Source organism: Psammomys obesus, unplaced genomic scaffold (genome assembly GCF_907164565.1).
Source record: "Psammomys obesus unplaced genomic scaffold, mPsaObe1.curated_primary_1811, whole genome shotgun sequence".
In the NCBI taxonomy this organism is placed as follows: domain Eukaryota; kingdom Metazoa; phylum Chordata; class Mammalia; order Rodentia; family Muridae; genus Psammomys; species Psammomys obesus.
In genome coordinates, this window is record NW_026594354.1 from 860243 (window position 1) to 884701 (window position 24459).

Below are 24459 nucleotides of genomic sequence, written 5' to 3' on the forward strand. Positions count from 1 at the left end.
AGTATCCCAATTTTAACATCCCTTTCAAATCGCAAAATATTAAAACACACACACATGAAAAAAAGAAGATCCAGCTATACTACTCATAGGCATATATCCAAAATATACTCCACCATTCAATAAGGGAATTTGTGTAACCATGTTTATAGCAGCTCTATTCGTAATAGCCAGAACCTGGAAACAACCTAGATGTCCCTTGATGGAGGAATGGATAAAGCAAGTGTATCCATTTACTCAGTGGAATACTACTCAGAAATTAAAAACAAGGACATCATGAAATTAGCAGGCAATTGGTGAGAACTAGAAAAGATTATCCTGAGTGAAGTAACCCAGAAGCAGAAAGACATATGGTATATACTCACTTATAAGTGGATATTAGCCATATAATGTAGGATAAACATACTAAAATCTATAGCCCTAAAGAAGCTAAACACCAAGGAGGACTCTAGGGAAGATGCTTAATCCTCATTCAGAAAGGCAAACCAGGATAAACACCGAAAGTAGGAGAAGACAAGGAACAGGACAGGAGCCTTCTACAGAGGAACTCTGAAAGACTCTACCCACCAGGTTATCGAAGGAAACACTGAGACTCATACCCAAACTTTGGCCAGAGTGACAGAATCCTTCTGGAAGAAGAGGGAAATAGAAAGAGCTGGAAGAGATAGTAACACCACAAGGAGATCAAGAGAGTCAAAAAATTCCCTGGGCCCAGGGAGTTCTGCAGAGAGTGGTACTCCAAAAAAGGACCATGCGTGGAGAGGATCTAGACCCCCTGTTCAAAGGAAGCCTATTGGCTGTTCAGTTTCCAAGTGGGTTTCCTAGTAAGGGGTACAGGGACTGTCTCTGACATGAACTCAGTGGCTGGCTCTTTGATCACATCCCCCTGGTGGGTGCAGCCTTGCCATGTCACAGAGGAAGATGATGCATCCAGTCCTGATGAGTCCTGATAAGCTAGGGTCACCTAGAAGGGGAGGAGGTCCTCCCCTATCAGGAGACTAGGGAATGGCCATAGGGGGAGAAGAAGGAGGGTGGGTGGGACTGGGAGGAGACAAGAGAGGGAAATGCAGCAGGGATACAACGTGAATAAATTGTAATAAATAAATACGTAAATAAAATCAAATAAAAAATTTTAAAAAGAAATATAAAAAATTCATAGAAAGTTTTATATTGATCTTCAGAAGTTCTCTGATTTGTGAAAAGGTGCTTTTATCAATAATAACCGGGTATCCTCTGTTAAAACTGTTGCTGCAGTCCAGAGCAAATTGAATATTTTTATGCTTGATATTTTATTGTGACTGTAGAATTTAGGCATGTAATTTCTAGTTATTTTCATTAAAATGATTTCTAAAACACTCATATACATAAAGTAAAAGTAAATAAATCTTGAAAAGAATAACTCCTCTATAACTGTAATACATGCCAAAAAATACGAGGGAGAGTTTAAGTATAATATGATGGAAGTAGAAAATGTTTGTCTTTCCTATGAAAAAAGGAGAAAACTGTATTCTAAAAAAATCCAGCCTACATAAAGAAGATAACCTGATGTTACTGTTTTTTATGATGATTATAGACAGTGTATAAGAAAGTAGTTTATTTTTGTGTATTCTTGGTTATGTTATATTTGCTGACCATATTATACATTGCAGAATAGTTTGTTTAGGCTGATTCTGAGGGAATATTCATTGTCCTTATAAAGTATTTGTTTATATTGAGTACTAGCATAATTTAGTAGAAATTAAAAAAAAAATTGTGCCCTGACTTTAGTTTGACACTTGCTAGCTGTGAGCAAGCTTAAATTAGCCTTTCTAATTAAGTTTAAGAATTGGGCTAGCTGTAATTTCTTGGATCATAATGCCCCATTCTTTTATGATAAACTCACAAAATCATGAGAAAACAGAGTGGATAAATAAATTGATAAATTTGAGGACAATCTTTATCTGGTACCACTCTGCATGCGATCAAAGAAAATAGATTTTTAAAAGTCGAGCCCACTTGCCGTAAAATAAATGTCCAATATAATTGAATCAGTATAAAGACAGAAACTACACAGTACCTTCAACAAGGAAAGTTTGTAACAAAGAATTATTAGCCTATATGAAATGATGTCTCTTGTGTTATATAGGGAATCCTAAACCATTCCTGAAAACTAAGAGAAATGAGTGCCCAGGAAAAGATAGGCAGAGCACTGGCCCCCAGGGCTTAAAAAGTATGGTTGCAGCCTCAGATTTGTCTAGATCATAACTGACCTACTGTTGCCATAACAAGAGAGAGAGACGACGTTTTTCAATGTAGGAAGATGAAAATGGTGTTTTATAGGGGTGTTGCTATAGTAAGATTTCAAGAAAGCCTAAGATAGCCTCAAGATGGTAGCATTTGAACCTAGACAGGGCTGCAAAGTTGCTGAGAGGTTTGAATAAATGGTCAAGGTTTGTGGTTGGAACAGGACATACCTGGTGTCCTCAACAAAAATAGAGATCACTCATAGACCCTTAAATTAGAAACAAACAAATGAAAAAATGAACGTGGTTAACAAGAACCTGGAAGAGAAGCCTTTCCACCTGTAGTGTCTCTGCAATGCCCTCTACTGACAGAAGATATAATAGTGTACCCAATGTAAAGGAGGCAATGCAAGAGCATCCACTCCATTATCACAGAAAAGGCTGAAAGGTAAATTTGGAGCTGCAAATTAATAAATTCCTAACTGTCACAGTATGGCAAGATTTACCTCTGCGAAACCATACATGCCACCTTCATTTTTCTGGAGTGTATGTGTAAGCATTGCTCACAGGTTTCAGCTGTTTGGTTCTTATTCACCTAAAAAGGATATATATCCTTTATCCTTTTATATATATTCATATATCCTTTTTAGGTGAATACATATATATACATATATAAGTATATATATATATATATATATATCTTCCATGTAGTGAAGAACCAAAGGCAACTCTTAGGAGCTAATAATAACCTCTGGGTAATAGGCAGAAAGAAAATAAAACTTCAGTAATAATAGCTGCAACAAAATGAATTCTAGCATTGACATAAATGAACATGGAAGCATATTCTCTATCTTTTAAACCTCTCTTCTGGAAATTTAGCCCTGCTGACACCTGACAGTCTTGTAAAACCATAATCTGCAGAGTAAGAACTGGCATCTGGATTCCTAGCTCACAGAAACTGGGAGATAAGTGCGTCGTTTTAAGTCTCTAAGCTTGCGGTTATATGTATCAGTCCCAAGTACATATTAATTTAAATTTAAATCAAGACCAAACCAAAAAAAACTTGGAAATTTTTAAGTAAAGCATAAAAGCAATTAGTAATCAAAAGAGATTATTAAACTATTTCTCTTGATCATTTAAATTTAAATATAAAATACTGTATTTACACCTATAGCTTGTTCTTTTGTAAAAGTTGGTGTGTCATTGGAAAACAAACATTTTATTTAGCATCAAGATTTGTGGAATTTTGCTTTGACTACGCCTTTAACTCTGTCAACTTGTGTAGCTTATTTGCTCTCTCAGGACACCAATGTGTCATTTAGGAAAATAGAACAAAAAGTTTCAGTTATGTTAATTGAAATTCTGTGAGGATTTTAGCAATTAGAAGCTTTTGTGAGAAGGAGATACTATCAATAATTGTCAATGCCTATACATTTAAATGTAATAATTTAGAAGGTAAGGTAATTTGAGTGCATGAGCTTTGAAAGAGTAATTTTAACTCACAAGAAGGTCTTACTGCTTTTATTATTTTGGGGGGAACTACAAGTATAACAAGCTTAATGTTTGTGATGCTAAGGGTACAGCCCAAAATATATAGCAGAAGCAATACTCCAAGCTGTAGAAACCATAGCATTATATTAGGCATTTATATCACACAGCATATACTCTGTGATAACAGTATGGATGGCTTTTATGCAAGCATGATTATCATAAGGGTGGTATTATTTAATTTTGTGGTGCTCTTTTTTCTTTTTCTTTGCATCTTATTTTGAAACACAGATAGACTACAAGAGTGTTTGGAGACTTTAGAAGAATGAGTTTACATGACTTTTATTGATTACCAAAGCTACTTTAAACAGTTTCTAGATATGGATATCATTTTGACATATTGCATTAGTTGCAATAATTATAAAGTTGCATTAGTTATAAAGTTAAAAGTTATCTTTCAGGACTCTACCCATCAGGGTATCAAAGCAGAGGCTGAGATTCATAGTCTAACTTTGGGCAGAGTGCAGGGAATCTTATGAAAGAAGTGGGAGATAGAAAAACCTGGAGGGGACAGGAGCTCCATAAGGAGAACAACAGAACCAAAAAATACTGGCTCAGGGGGTCCTACTGATGCATCAACCAAGGATCATGCATGGAGAGGACCTAGGCCACCTGCTCAGGTGTAGCCCATGGCAGCTCAGTCTCCATGTGGATTCTATAGTAAGGAGAACAGGGGCTGTCTCTGGCATGGGCTCACTGGCTGGCTCTTTGGACACCTCCCAGTGGTGAGGTGTCCTAACTAGGCCACAGAAAAAGAGGATCCAGGCAGTCCTGATGAGACCTGGTAGGCTAGGGTCAGATAGTAGGGAAGGAGGACCTCCCCTATCAGTGGACTAGGGGAGGGACATGGGAGGAGATGAGGGAGGGAGGGTGGGACCTGGAGGAGATGAAGGAGGGGACTACAGCCAGGAGAGAAAGTAAATAAATTATAATTAACAATAATAATAATAAAGAAAAAAATTTTAAAGGTGTCTTTTGGTTATCTTCACTTATATGAATAAAAAAATTTTCCTGTATTGGGGAATATGTATATGAAATAAAACTTAAATACCAACTTAAGTTTTGTTCCTGAACTTTATTTATTCAGAGTTAGCCATCATTGAGTGTACCTTTTATTTCAATGATGCAGAGTAGATAAAGGTACAGAATTTCTAGCTTAGGGCCCAGTGAGATGGCTCAGTAGATAAAGGTGGTCAGTTTAGGTAGGGAAACAGGTTGCCCCTTGGAGCAGTGTCTGGGGCTGATCCCATGGATCCCAGGCTTCTGTAGGTCTGAGGTGGGAGCTCTGTGCCCTGGTACCTGCATGCACACCTGTGTGAGATGAACGTGCTCTCTCTTTATCTGTGTGTGTGAGTGCTCACACATTCGCAGATCAATGTAATGAAAAGAGTTCCCACTTCCATAAAGATCTGTCAATCGCTGAGACACCAAATATTATATTTCCAAATGAAATTTATCATTTAGAAGTCTTTACCATATTTGAATTAATGAAGATTTTACAAAAAAAGTATAAATCTTGTTTTCCAAATACAAAACAAATCTTATCTCAAAATGACACAGAAGTATAGGCAAGACTTATAGTCAATTATTCTAGTATCCCAACCAAATACTAAAATGAAAGGACACTCTGTTCCGTAAACTATTATAATTTTATCAGTAACTAAAATTTCCCACCATAAAATTTACTCTTTTCTATGTAATCGATAATAAACCTGAGTTATTTAAACTATGTGTGTATTAAATCATATATTTTTCGAGACAGGTTTTCTCCATGGGGCCTTGGCTGTCCTGGACTCACTTTGTAGACCAGGTTAGGCTGGAACCCACAGAGATCTGCCTGCCTTTGCCTCCCTGAGGGCTGGGATTACAGGCATGGGCCACTGCACTCTGCTGCTACTCTTTGATTTCTTAATTTATCTTGTTTTTGTATTTTATACCCTTTGTACTGTGTATTCATGTATACAAATGAAAAGTTTAAGTTGCTTTTGGTAAAGCCTTTTGTTTAACCTACTGAGCCTGGAGTTTTGTTGTTTTCTTTTGTTTTTTAAACTTGGTCATATGAATTACAATTCTACTTTAGTAAATGTAAAGATGTTCCGATTTACTTGCTCTAATACATTCTAAGGAATAAATGAACAGTACTACATTTATTTGTAAAAACGAAAATATATTAAGTAACTTAATTATATGCCTGGGTATCCTCTACAGTTAATGTAAGACTTTTCTATCTCTTTTTTTTTTGCATTTTTTTTTGTATTTTATTTTTTTCTTATCAGTTACATTTTATTAACTCTGTACCCCAGCTGTGTCCCGATCCCTCATTCCCTCCCAGTCCCTCCCTCCCTCCCTCATCTCCACCATGCCCCTTGCCAAGTCCACTGATAGGGGGGACCTCCTCCCCATTCATCTGATCCTGTTTTATCAGGTATCTTCAGGACTGGCTGCAAAGCTCTCCTCTGTGGCCTAACAGGACTGCTCCTCCCTTGGGGGGTGGGGAGGCCAAAGAGCCAGCCATTGAGTTCCTGTTAGAAATAGTCCTTGTTCCCCTCACTATGAGAAACCAATTGGTTACTGAGCTACCACAGGCTACATCTGAGCAGAGGTTCTAGGTTACATTCATACATGGTCCTTGGTTGCATGTCAGTCTCAGAAAAGACCCTGTGCCCAGATATATTTGGTCCTTGTGGAGCACCTATCCTTTCCTCATCAGACTAACTCCTCTTCTTTCTTATGATTCCCTGTACTCTGCCAAAGGTTTGGTCATGAGTCTTTGCTTTGAAAACACTGCTAGTTAGAGTCTTTCCAATGTGCTCAGTAAACTCCTGTCAATGTTCAATGCGTATCCCATCTGTCTTTCAAAACGAGGATTGATAATCTTACCCCATGTCCGCTCTCTTGATTATCTTTTTTAGGTGTATAGATTTCATTATGTTTATTATATCTTATAGGTCTATATAAGTGAGTATATACCGTGTTTGTCTTTCTGACTTTTCTATCTCTTAGCTTTTCACTGTTGTTTGCATTTAGATCACTTGATAAATTTCCATTTAAAATATAATAGGTAAAACTTTATTTATCTAATACTATCAGATAAGTTCAGAGATAATGAAAGAATGTTGTATCTTATTATTGGTTAATCATATCTATTTGTGACTTCTCTAATGTGACTAACATGTTGCATTTAAAATCATATTAATAAACATATTTTGCCCAGATCTTCTTTTCCCCTTACAATTTTTATATTAAAATAGACAATACAAACCTAAAGAAGCTAAACAACAAGGACCCCAGGGAAGATGCTTCATTCTCATTCAGAAGGGAAAAGAAGATAGACACCTGAAGTGGTAGAAGAGAGGGAACTGGATAGGAGGCTACCACAAATGTCTTCTAAAAGACTCCACCTAGCAGTGGATCTAAGCAGATGCAGAGAAACACTGCCAACTTTGGACAGAGCTCAGGGAGTCTTTTGGAAGAAGGGGGATATTAAAGGACCCAGAGGGGATAGGAATCACCCAAGAAGACCAACAAAGCAAAAAAATTCAGACGCCAAGGGGGACCCACACAGACTAATGCATTAACCAAAGACCATGCATAAAGAGGACCTAGACCCCCTGCTCAGATGTAGCTCATAGACAGCTCAGTCTCTATGTGGGTTCCCTAGTAAGGGGAGAAGAGACAATCTCTGACATGAACTCCATTGCCTGTTCCTTGATAACTTCTCCCTGGTGTGGCAAACTAGAAACCCACAGAGGAATTGGATCCAGGCAATCCTGATGGGACCTGATAGGCTAGGGTCAGACAGTAGGGGTGGAGGACTTCTATCTGTGGACTAGGGAAGAGGGAGAGGAGAGGAGGAGGGAGGAAAGATGGAAATAGAAGGAGATGAGGGAGGGGGCTACACTGTGAATAATTGTAATAAATAAATAATAATATGTTCTTGTGATTCACAGGAATATATCTTGGAAAGGCTCCTCTATATTCTAAAATTATAAACTATTAATTTTATTAATTCATAATTGATACTAATATAAACTAACCACCCCATTGAAAATAACCTGAAACTGCATATATTTAAATTGTTATTCATTGTAACTAGCTTTTTCCATTGTTATTCAGGCATTCTTTGTCAGAATCTTGGATAGCTTAATACAACCCAAAAAGCTGGTCATAATATTTATTATAATTGTATATTTTCTTTAGGTTTATTTGAGAGAATATTGAATCCTAACCACCAGACCAATACAGCGCATCAGTCTTTCATTTCATTTGAACGTGTTTTTACGAGTTTTTATTTTTTTGTTTTTGAACTAAAGATGTGAAATCCTTTGAAATGAATATTGAAAAAAATGCCTTTTATAAAGTGATGCCAGTCATCTTATAGATACAGTAGAATTGTCCTTTTGTTACTAAAATTACTGTAAGCTTTTGTAGAAAGACATATTACAAGGAATATTTTAAGTTGTAAAACACTTGTAAATATGATTTAATTTTATTATATTATGTTTTAGTTGTATTATCTAACATTTGTCTAATGCAAACAAAAAGGTACAAATGAAGTTTATTAGAAATACTTAATAACTAATAATCAAAGTAAACAGAATAATTAAGAATTCAGATCATAGACAGCTGTGGTGGCACACTCCTGTAATCCCAGCACTCAGGGAGGCAGAAGCAGGCAGATCTCTGTGAGTTCTAGGCCAGCCTGGTCTGTAAAGGGAGTCTAGGAAAACTGCACAGAAACCTTGTCTCAAAGGAGGAGGAGAAGAAAAAGAAGAATTCAGATCATTCTGCCAAATCAACAACCATTGCTTTTTTTTTATCCTGATTCTCACATTTATTCAGCTGGCTATACTAATACATACTTTAGGAAGTTAGAATGATAAATCAGAATGAATATGAAGTATTTTTCCTTGTGCCAATCATTTGTAAGCATTCTACAAGCAATTTCTGCTAGCAATAATATTAAATAATAATTGCAGTCTATTTTCCTACTCTATTATTTTTCTAAAATACAGTCTTAGCTAGCATAAATATGATTGAATTTTAAAATAGTAATGTAAACCTTGTGTGATGTTCACAACTGTATTACAAGCAGTGGGGAGGCTGACAAAGAAGAAATGATTCATTTTATCTCACAGTTCCAAGTTAAAGTCCATCACTGTGGAGAAAGTCACAGCACCTAGAGCTTGATGGAGTTGGTAAAACCACATCTATCATCACAAATAGCAGTGGATGCATCACTGTTAGCACTCAGCTGCCTTTCTTTATTCTCATGCCGTCCAGGATCACATAGCTGTGCATAAATGCTGCCACAATGGGCAGGTCATCTCACTTCAATTAATGTAATCAAAACAATCCCTACAAATATGCACTGGGCCTATATCCTAGGTGATTCTAGAGTTTCAAGTTTATAATTAACACTTACTATCACTTACAAGAAGAGCTTTATCAAGGTGAACACATTCATTTTATCCAAAGTACTGGGACCTTAATATCAGAGAGAGGAGTGAATTTATAATGGTCATTGTGCAGCTAGACTGGCCAGTGTGATTATAAGATGATCATGGAATTAAGAATAGTGTGTTAAGTCACCTCATGTGTAAGAACTAAAATCTTTATAGTAAGGAAAACAATAGGTAATACAGGTAAGCATTTGTTTATTATCTTTGGATAAGAGCTATATTTGGCTGTTGAAATATATATTATCATATCTTGGATTGTAAATCTTATAAGGCAATTTTCATTGCATCATATAATTTTCTATTTGAAGAAAACAGCCTCAAAGCTATAACTTGTTTACAGACAAAGTTGTTTTCATTATGGTAATTATAAACATTTATCCTCATATCAGGCCCATATTTTTTTTCCTCTGGGTATTTGTGTTATGTGACATCTATCTTTAGGAGCTAATAACTACAATTAAAGTGCAGTGTTGAGAAACATATGCAAAAACTATGAGTCGCATTATATAGTGGAGGGAAGCTGAGTCCAGGGAGATAAAGAGAATCATCACCTTCAAGGTAGACTAATGCAATCACCACAGGACAAGTGAAACACTATGGAGCTAGATTATTATGCCTTCCTCTCCACAAAAAAAAAAAAAAAAAAAAGATAGCTCAGTATCCAAGTGGGTTCCCTAGTAAGGGAAAAGGGGAACAGGGACTATTTCTGACATGAACTCAATGGCTGGCTCTTTGACCTCCCCCTGAACCCCACCCCAAAGGAGGAGCAGCCTTGCTAGGCCACAGAGGAGGAGTTTTCAGCCAGTCCTGAAGATACCTGATAAGCTAGGGTCAGATGAAAGGGAGGTCTTCCTCTATCAGTGGACTTGGAAAGGGGCAGGAAGGAGATGAGGGAGGGAGGGTAGGACTGGGAGGGAAAGAGGGATGGGGCTACGGCTGGGATACAAAGTTAATAAAGTGTAACTAATATTAAAAAATTTAATTAAATAAACCTGATTGATCTTCTGCTCATTCATATCGTGTATTTACAGTATTAAGATGTGAGTGGTAAGGAGAAAACTTAGAGATGACTGGGATATAAATGGTCCCTGCCTCAGAGGGGTTTAGAATAAGATAACTTTCTGAGTGGTCAAAGAAGAGTGAAGAAGTAGATTAGATGTTGCAAGCTACGTGTTATAGAAGTAGGAAATTTTATGCAGAGGTAAACGTGTTCCAGTAAGTCAAGAAAAATGCATTTAAAGGGACTGGAAAGATGGCTCAGAGATTCAGAGTGAGTTTATCACCCACATTGAGTAGCTCACAACTACCTAGATATATCTGATTCCTATCAGGGTGTCAGCACATATATATACATAATTAAAAATAAAATAAAACCTTGATTTGTATCTTATTTACAAAACATGTTTACCATAACTTTCCTCTTTCATTTCCAGTGTAAAACTCTTTCTGGAGTCTGTGACCACATCATATCCCTGTCGTCAGATCCTCTGGTTTCACAGTCTGCTCACCTGGAAGTGATTCAGCTGGCAAATATCAAACCAAGTGAAGGGCTGGTAAGGCATATCATGTTAATCAAAGCCATCATCCATAAGTACACAGCAAATGATGTAAGCAAAGAATTGGCCTCCAAATGTAAACATCTATGAATTTCCAGAGTCTTATCCTTTTCATTTCCTAGAGAAGTCGAGGTAGTAGGAGGGTGTCATAAAAATCACCTTTAAAAGGCAAACCATTAAAAAAAAACAGAGAAATGAAAATAGTAATTCCTGAATTATCCCATTTAGTTGGGTACTCATTGGATGCATTTCTTTTATCATTAAAATTCCTTAGCTTAAAGACATTTCACAGTTTTATAGAAAGCACAGTGTTACCTGCCATTCAAGTAGGTATTTTGTGTTTCTTTTACTTTGAGTTGCTCTGGTTTTAGTGTATCTTTTTTCCCCATTGGGTACATAGTTAAATTCCACATATTTGTGCGTGAGTGCATGTAAGTTGTATATATATATATATATTAATATATGTATATGTGTGTCCAACATGTGTACATGCACATGTTGGAGCCAGGTTTTAACAGTGAGTGTCCTCCTCTGTTGTTTGTAACAAAATCTCAATTATTTGATTTCACCAAGAAAGACTCAGGAGCCAGATGCTGGAGTGAAAGCCTCCTCACTTAGAGAGTCAGAGAAAGCACCCAGCTGACCTTCCTCCTCAGCCGATATCCCAAAAGAAGGAATGCTCCTTCCCCTCACCATCTCATAAAAAACTCAAACTGAATGTCCCTCCCTTCTAATTTCTGTGTGTCTCTTTATGCATGCTTCAGACTCCCTCTTACTCTCTCCAGTTTATTTTTTTTTCTATATTCACTTCCTGTCAACTGGTTGCTTGCTCCACCTCTTGACCTATGGTTTACTTTATTTAATTCTGTTTACAGTATTCAAGCAGAAAGCACTTGGATTAAAGGTGTGTGCTAAGGATGAGCCACACCACAACTAGAAACAGATTTTTTTTCCAGTAACAAGCACAATGTGCCTTGTTCCCCTTACTTTGTAGTTCCATTCTTTAAAAGTGCTGTACAATTTCCCTTCGAAGTTTCAGTTCAGCTCTGGAGTCTGTTCTGTGGCCCTGATTGATCAGTAGCAGCCTGAGTACAATAAAATTTTGTCATCTGCTTAAATACTTAAGATGAACGTTCAAGGATGCAGTCAGCTCTTGAGTCTGTTGTTGTGTCCCTAACTGATCAGTTTTTACTGCCTAATTCAAATAAAGATCTTGCTTTATTGAACTCTGTGACTGCTTGGGTTGTTTTGGTCTTTTGGACCCCAACAAACCAAAACTAATTGATGGATGTTATGAACAATTTATTTTCTCTTTGAAGATATAGCCCCTGCAGAGATCTTTTTAAAACTTTAGGTAGGGTTGTATCTGCTTTTTGGAATAGACATAAACTTAAAGTGGTAAGAACCAAAAATCTAAACAGTTAGAGAAACAACTTTCAGAATAAAGGAAAAAAAAATAGAAGTTATGGTAGGTGGTAGACGTACTTTCTATTTGCCTTTTATTTTCCTCACAAACCTACAAAGTATTCATTTTTCTCACTTTGTAAGTAAAAACAGAACAACGGATTTTTAACAATTGTTTTATATTAAGTAATAACCAGGCAGGGATTTATGAGATAAACCTGAACAAAATATATCTGGTAAATATTTTTTTAATTATCTTTTATCCAAGTTTGGAATTATTAGAGGGAGGTATGATCAGCTTAAGAGGATATTTTTAAACTTGAAGTTGCTTAAAGAACCTCATTTGTAAAAGACAGTAGGCAATAACATCAGCTGAATTGCTATTCCAGAGGGAGAGAAAGGAAAAGCTAAAATGTTGAAAAAAAAAAGTTGAAAGAATTAAAGGTGAACTTCTTTCCTATGATTCATATCAAATTTGCAAAAGATTAGAGGCTTTATGTGAGTTATTCAAGATGCTATTTTAAAATGCACTTACTTTTGAGTAACCTTCATAGGTCACATTTAAAATAAATGCATTTCTGAATTTGACTAACAATCAACAAGGGCTTAACCATAGGGAAATGTCTAAAAGGCAAATGCAGATAAAAGACTGAAACAAGTGTGCTTGGTTGTGATTTAGTCATGTGATTTGCTTTAAAAGCAATACTTAGAAAATTAAAAGTTGTAAAATGAGATCTGTTAGAACAATTAAAAACTGAATGATAGACGAGGTAATAAGTTGAACAGAGGAGCCTGTAAGCATCAGTGGGAAAGCTTTTTGACTTCAGGTGTCTTTCTCTTCTGAGGTGTTTGAACTATCTCGAAATATGCCTTATTTTACCATTTTGACTATGAGGCTCCTTTGTCTATTTTTGTTCAACCGGTATTTGGAGATTAAGTAAAGCAAATGTCATTTTAGCAAGATCAGCAGAGGACAGGGAGCTGTTCAAATCAACCCCAGAATTAACTTTCCCTCCCCCCAAAAACCAAAAAGAAATAATAAGAGAGAGGGCTTTAATGAAATACAAGGCCAGTATTCATCATATTTCCAGAGAAACAATGATATTTGAATGAATGTTCTCCTACTACTTGGCACTGTCTCAGAGAGGAACAAATAGTGGGGGTATTTTCTGTGAACTTTTCATCACTTAAAAGATGATTAATGAAGAACCACCAGTTTGAGAATCCAAGATGGCAGGGCCAAGAGGACACTGTCTGACAAGCAGAACAGCAGTGACTGCACAGTGACCGACAGACTGAACTGTGGGCTCTAAAACACCAAAGATTTTGTTTCCCAGGTGAGAGGAATCCCCATGGTGTGGGAAGCAATCTTGTCCATTTTAAGATCACCCAGCTAAACCCGGAAGAGTGCCCAGGTCCCTGTAGGTTCTCAGTTGTCAGCCCAGAGCCACAGGCCTGCATGCTCTGATCACATCCCAGACTGAACTGTGGGCTTCACAACACCAGACACCAGGTTTTCCAGTCGAGTGTAAACCCCACGGTGAAGGAAGAAATCTGGACCAACTGACCTCAAGTCACCTAGACACCTGGAAAAGGTCCAGAGCTCCTGGTCCTGGGCTCCTGCAGGCTCTCAGCCCCAAGCGCAGAGCCACATGCCTGCCTGCTTGACACACTGTCCCAGACAAAACTGTGTGCTCCAAAACACCAGAGACTGAGGAAACCCTATGTTGAAGGTAACATCATCTGACCCAGGGTAGCTAGCCGAACACCCCACCCCCACAATGAAAACTTCCTGGGGAAAACTTCCTGGGTTCCTGCCAGCACAGAACCACTTCCCTGTGCCTGCATGCTCTACTCACCATCTCAGACTGAACTGTGGACCCCAAAACACCACAGACTGGGTCTCCCTGTTGGGAGGAAACACTACAGTGGCAGAAACATCAGGTCCAACCTCAGGACACCCAGCTAATTCCAGGAAAAGTTTCTGGATTCCCACAGGCTCCAGGCTCTGGCCTCCTGCCACAGGCCTGAGTGCTACACTCACCTGCCACTGATTACCACTTGGGTACCGGGGCAGAGAGCTCCAACCTCAGACCTACAGAAGCCTGGGATCCATGGGATCAGCCCCAGACACTGCTCCAAGGTGCAACCTGTTTCCCTACCTAAACTGACCAAACTGAAGGGGTAACTGGTTCTTCAAGAGGTCTGGGGTCAGCAAACACAATGTAAGAACAACAACAACAGCTCACTAAATTCAGAGCATGAAACCGAGTGGCAGGGCAGTTGTCTCTAGGACTTCTCCTGGTGAGAGGAGAGCCCCCCCCCCCATGACCACAATAACCCCACAGGTTCATACACCTGAAGTAAGCTGTGGCAATTTCCTGAGAAGCACCTGCCATTTGGCAACTATACCCAAAACGATGAGGAGGCCTCCTTCAGGAGCAGCCATCCTCCTGCCAAAAAGATTCTCCCCACCACAGGATTCCAGTAAGCACCAAAAACTAACAGCCAACAACAGAGACAGACAGATGAGTAGAGGTCACAGCACAACCAACCAAAGAAATATGGCATCTCCAGAACCCAGTTGTCCAAGGGCAAGTAGCTCTGGACACCCTAACATAAGTGAAATTAAAAAAGATGACCTTAGAGTTATGTTTATGAAGAGGATAATTGAGGAAACAAAATGTGTAAAGAAATACAGGAAGATAAAGTCAAACAGATTATGGCCATCTGTGAAGAAATAAAAGAAAATGCAGGCAAATAGTTTGTGACCTTCGGAAAGAAAATAATTAAATCACTGAAAGAAATAAAAGAAACAGGAATGTTCAAATAAGCAGGTGAAGGAATCAAAGGAAAATACAGTCATACAGGTGAAGGAAATCAGCAAAACAGTACAAGTTCTAAAGATAGAATTGGAAAAATTAAAGAAAACACAAATGAAAGAAATCATGGAGACAAAGAACTTAGGTAAGAAAACAGGAACTACAGAGATAAGCATACCAATAAGCTACAAGACATAGAAGAAGCTCAGGTATGAAAGATACAATAGAAGACATCTATGTATCCATCAAAGAAAAGGTTAAATATAAAAAAAAAAAATTTCTGATACAAACCATCCAAGATATCCAAGACAACATTAGAAGACAAAACCTAAGAATAATAGGAATAGAGGAAAAAGAATCCCATCTCCAAAGCACAGAAAATATTTTCAATAAAATCATAGAAGAAAATTTCCCCAATTAAAAGAGGCTTACAGAATGCCTAATAGATTAGACCAGAAAAGAAAATCTTCTCACCACATAATAATCAAAACAGTAAGTATACAGAACAGAGAAAAAATACTAAAACCTGCAAGGGAAAAATGCCAAGTAAGATACAATGGCAAACCCAACAGAACCACACCTGACTTCTCAAGAGAGACTATGCAAACCAGAAGAGCCTGGACAGATATCATGCAGACTCTAAGAGAACACAAATGTCAGCTCAGACTACTATAACCAGAAAAACACTCAGTCATCATAGATGGGAAAACTAGATATTCAACATCATAAACAAATTTAAACAATATCTACCAACAAATGCAGCATTACAGAAGATATTAGAAGGAAAAAAATACAACCCAATAGAGCTAACTACATTCAGAAAAACAGAAAATAAATAACCTCACTACAGCAAAACTAAAAGTAGCCAAGCTCACAAACAAACTACAACCAATATCAAAATAAAAGGATCTAACAGCCACATCTCTCTCACCATCTCTCTCTCTCTCTCTCTCTCTCTCTCTCTCTCTTCCTTGCTAGAGTAATAAGACAATTAAAAGAGATCATGGGGATTCAAATCGGAAAGGAAGAAGTCAAAGTATCACTATTTGCAGATGATATGATACTATACATGAGTGAACCCCAAAATTCAACCAGAGAGCTCCTACAGCTGATAAATACTTTCAGCAAAGTGGCTGGATAAAGAATTAACTAAAAAAAAAAATCAGTAGCCCTCCTGTATATAAAAAAAAGGGGGGCTGAGAAATGGATTAGGGAAACAACACCCTTCACAATAGCCACAAATGACATAAAGTACCTTGGTGTAACTCTAACCAAGCAAGTCAAAGATTTGTATGAAAAAAAAAAAAAAACTTCAAGTCTCTGAAGAAAGAAATAGAAGAAGACATCAGAAGTTAGAAAGATCTCCCATGCTCATGGCTAGGCAGGATTAGCATAGTAAAAATGGCCATATTACCATAGGCAATTTACAGATTAATACAAATTACCAATACAATTCTTTTCAGAACTTGAATAAACAACTCTCAACCTCATATGGAATAACAAGAAACCCAAAATAGCTAAAACAATCCTTTACAACAACAGATTGTTTGGAGTTATCTACATCCCTTATCTCAAGCAGTACTATAGAACAACAGTAATAAAAACTGAATGATACTGGCACGGAAACAGACTGGTGGATCAATGGAATAGAATAGAAGACCCAGAAATAAATTCACACACCTACGAGTATTCGATTTTTAACAAAGATGCCAAAACCATACAACGGAAAAAAGATAGCATCTTCAACAAATGGTGCTAATCTAACTAGATATCTACATGTAGAAAACTGCAAATAGATCCATACTTATCACCCTGCACAAAACTAAAGTCCAAGTGGATCAAGACCTCAATATAAAACCAGACACACTAAACCTATTAGAAGAAAAAGTAGGGAAGAGCCTTGAACTCATTGGCACAGGAGACAACTTCCTGAACAGAACACCAACAGCACAGGCTCTAAGAGCAACAATCAATAAATGGGACCTCATGAAACTGGAAAGCTTCTGTAAAGCAAAAGACCGTCGTCAGAACAAAACGACAGCCTACAAATTGGGAAAGGATCTTCACCAACCCTACATATGACAGATGGCTAATATCCAGAATATATAAAGAAATCAAGAAATTAGACACCAACAAACCAAATAATAAAATTTAAAAATGGGGTATAGAAATGAACAGAGAATTCTCAATAGAGGAATATTGAATGGCAGAGAAACATTTAAAGAAATTTTCAGTGTACTTAGTCATCAGGGAAATGCAAATCAAAACAACCCTGAGATTCCATCCTACACCCATCAGAATGGCTAAGATCAAAAATTCAAATGACAACACATGCTGGAGAGGTTGTGGAGAAAGGGGAACCGTCCTCCACTGCTGGTGGGGCTCTAAACTTATACAACCACTTTGGAAATTAATCTGGCGCTTTCTCAGACAATTAGGAATAGTACTACCTCAAGATCCAGCTATACCACTCCTAGGCATATATCCAAAATGTGCTCAAGTATACAACAGGGACATTTGCTCAGCCATGCTCATAGCAGGTCTATTTTTTTTGTTTTGTTTTTATTTTTTTATTTATTTTTTTTTGAATTTTATTTTTTTCTTATCAGTTACATTTTATTAACTCTGTATCCCAGCTGTGTCCCGATCCCTCATTCCCTCCCAGTCCCTCCCTCCCTCCCTCCCTCATCTCCACCATGCCCTTTTCCAAGTCCACTGATAGGGGGGACCTCCTCCCCATTCATCTAATCCTGTTTTATCAGGTATCTTCAGGACTGGCTGCAAAGCTCTCCTCTGTGGCCTAACAGGACTGCTCCTCCCTTGGGGGGTGGGGAGGCCAAAGAGCCAGCCATTGAGTTCCTGTTAGAAATAGTCCTTGTTCCCCTCACTATGGGAAACCAATTGGTTACTGAGCTACCACAGGCTACATCTGAGCTGAGGTTCTAGGTTATATCCATACATGGTCCTTGGTTGAATGTCAGTCTCAGAAAAGACCCTGTGCCCAGATATATTTGGTCCTTGTGGAGCTCCTATCCTTTCCCCATCAGACTAACTCCCCTTCTTTCTTATGATTCCCTGTACTCTGCCAAAGGTTTGGTCATGAGTCTTTGCTTTGAAAACACTGCTAGTTAGAGTCTTTCAAATGTGCTCAGTAGACTCCTGTCATACGTTCAATGCACATCCCGTCTGTCTTTCTAAACGAGGATTGATCATCTTACCCCATGTCCGCTCTCTTGATTATCTTTTTTAGGTGTACAGATTTCATTATGTTTATCACATCTTATAGGTCTATATAAGTGAGTATATACTGTGTTTGTCTATCTCCTTCTGGGATATTTCACTCAGGATGATCTTTTCTAGATCCCACCATTTGCCTGCAAATTTCATGATTTCCTCCTTTTTGATTGCTGAGTAGTATTCCATTGTGTAAAAATACCACAATTTCTGTACCCATTCCTCTGATGATGAACATCTGGGTTGTTTCCAGGTTCTGGCTATTACAAATAAAGCTGCTATAAACATGGTTGAGCAAACATCCCTTTTGTGTACTTGAGCAAACTTTGGGTATATACCTACAGTGGTATAGCTGGGTCTTGAGGAAGCACTATTCCTAATTGTCTTAAGATAGATTTCCAGAGTGGTTGTACCAGTTTACATTCCCACCAGCAGTGGAGGAAGGTTCCCCTTTCTCCACAACCTCTCCAGCATGTGTTGTCCCTTGAGTTTTTCATCTTGGCCATTCTGATGGGTGTAAGGTGATATCTCAGGGTTGTTTTGATTTGCATTTCCCTGATGGCTAATGAGGATGAGCATTTCTTTAAGTGTTTCTCTGCCATTCGATATTCCTCTACAGAGAATTCTTTGTTTAGCTCCGTTCCCCATTTTTTAATTGGATTACTTGGTTTGCTGCTTTTCAGCTTCTTTAGTTCTTTGTATATACTGGATATTAGTCCTCTGTCAGATAAAGGGTTAGTGAAGATTCTTTCCCATCTGTAGGCAGTCGTTTTGTTTTGATGATGGTGTCCTTTGCTTTACAGAAGCTTTTCAGTTTCATGAGGTCTCATTTATTGATTGTTGATCTTAGAGCCTGTGCTGTTGGTGTTCTGTTCAGGAAGTTGTCTCCTGTGCCAATGAGTTCCAGGCTGTTCCCCACTTTTTCTTCTAACAGATTTAGAGTATCTGGTTTTATGCTGAGGTCTTTGATCCACTTGGACTTTAGTTTTGTGCAGGGTGATAAATATAGATCTATTTTCATTTTTCTGCATGTGGACATCCAGTTGGACCAGCACCATTTGTTGAAGATGCTGTCTTTTTTCCATTGAATGGTTTTGGCTTCTTTGTCAAAAATCGAGTATTCATAGGTGTGCGGGTTTATTTCTGGGTCTTCTATGCAGTTCCATTAATCCTCCTTTCTGTTTTTATGCCAATACCATGCAGTTTTTATTACTATTGCCCTGTAGTACAACTTGAGATCGGGGATGGAGATACCTCCAGATGATCTGTTGTTGTACAGGATTGTTTTGGAGATTCTGGGGTTTTTTTTCTCCATATGAAGCTGAGAATCTTTTTTTCAAGGTCTGTAAAGAATTGAGTTGGTATTTTGATGGGAATTGCATTGAATCTGTAGATTGCTTTTGGCAGGATGGCCATTTTCACAATGTTAATCCTACCAATCCATGAGCACGGGAGATCTTTCCATCTTCTGAGATCTTCTTCAATTTCGTTCTTCAGAGACTTGAAGTTTTTCTCAAACAGGTCTTTCACTTGCTTGGTTAGTGTCACCCCAAGGTACTTTATGTTATTAGTGGCTATTGTGAAGGGTGTTGTTTCCCTAATTTCTTTCTCGGCCCTTTTGTCTTTGGTATACAGGAGGGCTTCTGAGTTGATTTTGTATCCTGCCACTTTGCTGAAGGTGTTTATCAGCTGGAGGAGTTCTCTGGTTGAATTTTTGGGGTCGCTCATATATACTATCATATCATCTGCGAATAGTGACACTTTGACCTCTTCCTTTCCGATTTGTATCCCCTTGATCTCCTTTAGTTGTCTCATTGCTCTGGCTAGGACTTCAAGTACTATGTTGAAGAGGTATGGAGAGAGTGGGCAGCCTTGTCTTGTCCCTGATTTCAGTGGGATTGATTTAAGTTTCTCTCCATTGAGTTTGATGTTGGCTATAGGCTTGCTGTATATTACCTTTACTATCTTTAGCTATGTGCCTTGTATTCCTGATCTCTCCAAGACTTTAAACATGAATGGGTGTTGGACTTAGTCAAATGCTTTTTCAGCATCTAAGGAGATGATCATGTGGTTTTTCTCCTTCAGTTTGTTTATGTGGTGGATTACATTGATGGATTTCCGTATGTTGAACCACCCTTGCATGCCTGGGATGAAGCCTACTTGGTCGTGGTAGATGATATCTTTGATGTGTTCTTGGATTCGGTTTGCAAGGATTTTATTGAGTATTTTTTCGTCAATGTTCATAAGAGAGATAGGTCTGAAGTTCTCTTTTTTTGTTGGGTCTTTGTGTGGTTTAGGCATCAGGGTGACTGTTGCTTCATAGAATGAGTTTGGTAATGTATCTTCTGTTTCTATTTTGTGGAATAGTTTGAGGAGAATTGGTGTGAGCACTTCTTTGAAGGTGTGGTAGAATTCCGCGCTGAAACCATTGGGCCCAGGGCTTTTTTTGGAGGGGAGACTGTGAATGACTGCTTCAAATTCCTTGGGGGATATAGGGCTGTTCAGTCTTTGTACCTGATCTTGACTTAATGTTGGAAGATGGAATCTATCAAGAAAATTGTCTATTTTTAATAGCCGGATTCTAGAAGCAACCTAAATGTCCCTTAACTGAGTAATGGATGAGGAGATTGTAGTACCTTTACACAATGGAATACTACTCAGCAATTAAAAGCGAGGAAATCATGAAATTTGAAGGCAAATGGTGGGAACTAGAAAAGATCATCCTGAGTGAGGTAACCCAGAAGCAGAAAGACACACATGGTAGATACTCACTTTTAAGTGGATATTAGACATATAATATAGAATAAACATATTAAAATCTGTACACCTAAAGAAGCTAAGCAATAAGGAGGACCCTGGCTAAGATGATCAATCCTCATTCATAAAGACAAATGGGATAGACATCAGAAGAGGGAGAAAACAGTGAACAGGTCAGGAGCCTACCACAGAGAGGCTCTGAAAGAATCTATCCAACAGGGTATCAAAGCATATGCTGAGACTCATAACCAAACTTTGGGCAGAGTGCAAGGAATCTTATGAAAGAAGGGGTAGATAGAAAGACCTGGAGGGGACAGGAGCTCCACAAGGAGAGCAACAGATCCAAAAAGTCTGGGCACAGGGGTTTTTTCTGAGACTGATACTCCAACCAAGGACCATGCATGGAGATAACCTAGAACCCCTGCACAGAGGTAGCCCATGGCAGCTCAGTCTCCAACTGGGTTCCCTAATAATGGAAACAGGGACTGTCTTTGACATGAACTGATTGGCATGCTCTTTGATCACCTCCCCTTGAGGTGATCAGCCTTGCCAGGCCACAGAGGGAGACAATACAGCCACTCCTGATGAGACCTGATAGGCTAGGGTCTGATGGAAGGGGACAAAGTCCTGCCCTGTCAGTGGACTAGGGAAGGGACATGGAAGGAGAAGAGTGAAGGAGGACAAGATTGGGAGGGGAAAGGATGAGGGCTACAGCTGGGATACAAAGTGAATAAATTGTAATAAATTAAAAAATAAAAATACACATCAGAAAAAAAAGATGATTAGTGTAAAGTTCATCCAAATGACTTTTTTCTTCTTTTTCTTTTGGTGTCCACATTTTGGTCATTTTTCTAATTATTACTACAAAGAAGAAATTAATTTTTATAAGGTAATCACATTAAAAGCAGTTATAACAAATTATTATTTGTAATTAGAAATGATATTACTGTATAAAATATTTTTATTCTTGTGCCATTTTATAATCATTATTTCTATCCTGTTGCTCATGATTATCCAGTTTTTAGAGTTGAGCTCTCTATATATATCTACAGCTACTCTTAATCATTTTAATGTTGTTTTAAAGCGGGGTTGTTTTGTAGTGGATTGTATAACTCTGGGTGGTCTGTAACTCAATGTGTAGACCAGGGTGATGTCTGCCTTCAAAATGCTGGGAATAAAGATTTTCACCCACCATGTTCAGCACTAACTTTATTTAAATCTTTACAATATTTTTTTGAATAAAATATAATATTTTATTTTTTTTAATTTTTCTTTTTAGTTACATTTTGTTAACTCTGTGTCCCAGCTGTATCCCACTCCCTCATTCCCTCCCCAACCCCACACTCCCCCCCTGGTCTCCTCCCTGCCCCTTTCCAAGTCCCCTGATAGGGGAGGACCTCCTCCCCTTTCATCTGACCCTGTTTTATCAGGTATCTTCAGGGCTGGCTGCAAAGTCCTCCTCTGTGGCCTAACAGACTGCTCCTCCCCTGGGGGGGGGTGTCAAACAGCCTGCCCTTGAGATCCTGTTAGAAATAGTCCGTGTTCCCCTTACTTTGGAAAACTACTTGGTTACTGAGCTACCACAGGCCACATCCGAGCAGAAGTTCTAGGTTATATCCATAGATGGTCCTTGGTTGAGTGTCAGTCTCAGAAAAGACCCTGTGCCCAGATATATTTGGTCCTTGTAGAGCTCCTATCCTTTCCATATCATACTAACTTCCCTTCTTTCATATGATTCCCTGCACTCTGCCGAGGGTTTGGTTATGAGTCTTAGTGTCTGCTTTGAAACACTGCTAGGTAGAGTCTTTCAGATGCCTTTTGTGGTAGACTCCTGTCATAAGTTCAATGCACATCCCATTTGTCTCATTGGCACAGGAGACAACTTCCTGAACAGAACACCAACAGCACAGGCTCTAAGAGCAACAATCAATAAATGGGACCTCATGAAACTGAAAAGCTTCTGTAAAGCAAAAGACACTGTCATCAAAACAAATAGACAGCCTACAGATTGGGAAAGAATCTTCACCAACCCTTTATCTGACAGAGGGCTAATATCCAGTATATATAAAGAACTAAAGAAGCAGAAAAGCAACAATATTTTTAAAAATAGCCTAGATTTAAATTATATAACACTGTTATTGTTTCATCAACGATATAATCCCCTTACTTTTTAAATTTCTTAGTTTTTGCCATAGTTACACATATTATTTCCTAAATTATAGATTATTTCCATAATTTTCATCATCCAAAAATTTATTTCCTCTTCTGAACACTTTTATTAGTTTAGTAGATTTTCTTTATGTCCAAAACATTTCTAGAATCATTTCAAATTCTTATCAGATGCCAGTAATTCATAATCAATATACTCATATTGAAAGATTTGTAGAAAGAAATGTAATCAGTCTATACTTACCATTAACAGGGGATATGGCTTTGTAATATATTTGTATATTTGTAAAATATTCAGTTCCGAGTTACTCTTTTAAACTTTATTTGCATACTATATTCATGCTAAGGTTATCTCATTTTTTTAGAATGGGTTCCAACAGCTAGCAGTGGAGTTGAATGTAGAGTGCTTGACTAGCATGAGTGAGGAAGTAGCCAGAAAATATTCTTCACCTATTATCCATTTATTATAAGCAAAATGCTTTGATGTTAATGTCCCTACCTCTGCTTAGGGGCAGAGCTTCTCTCCCAGAGGCCATTCACTCTATTATCTATACATCTAGGTTCCACTGCCTGTTTCCTACCTTTCTTTCCCTCCCTTTCTGTGTGTGCTGTCCTTCTTCCTCCCCTTCCTCGCTATTCCCAATAACTCTATATTTATATAATATTAAAAAATGAAATTACATTCATTTCATTTCCCATTTAGAGCTCCATGCTGAACAGTTTTAGCCCTTTTATATATGACATTTTGAAATGACTTCTTAGAATGGTAGAACTTCCTAGTCATTTCTTGATCCTTCCATACAATTAACATTTCTGCTTAATTTGCCTTTTTTCACTGAAATCATGGATATATTTGAATATCTGAATATATAATAAACAGAAAGGTATGGGAGAATAATATAGAAATTTATTTCATTACATAAATATTAAATGTATATTTTTCTTCAAAGGCATTGTTGGTTTTGCTAAATTCTCTTGCATATCACAAAAAAATGAGAAAAATATAAAATACTACAAAGGAAGAAAATACAAGATGCTTAAATATAACAAAACAAAGTTTCTTTAATAATATTTTATTACTAATTCACTTCCACCTAATTACAGATAGAATGAATATCTGTTGGTGCCTACTTTTAATTGTAAAATCATAGCAGAATAGATAAATAACGTATATGCAAATATTTGAATTTATTATTATAATATTTATTATTTTGCCACATAATGTACAATATGGAGTTTAGAATGAGTTATCGTCCGGACACTGAAATATCATTCTGAATTATGTGTG

At 37.8% G+C, this 24459-nt stretch overlaps 1 protein-coding gene across 3 annotated transcripts in view; it reads left to right on the forward strand.

The window, feature by feature from the left end:
* The window catches only part of Cnksr2 (connector enhancer of kinase suppressor of Ras 2), a 262747-nt gene that overhangs the window by 100672 nt on the left and 137616 nt on the right, over positions 1-24459 (forward strand). For all 3 annotated transcript variants that reach the window (XM_055618652.1, XM_055618653.1, XM_055618650.1), the window contains exon 6: positions 10663-10782. In XM_055618652.1, coding sequence (XP_055474627.1) covers positions 10663-10782 — 120 coding nt within the window. The remainder of the gene's footprint in view (positions 1-10662; positions 10783-24459) is intronic.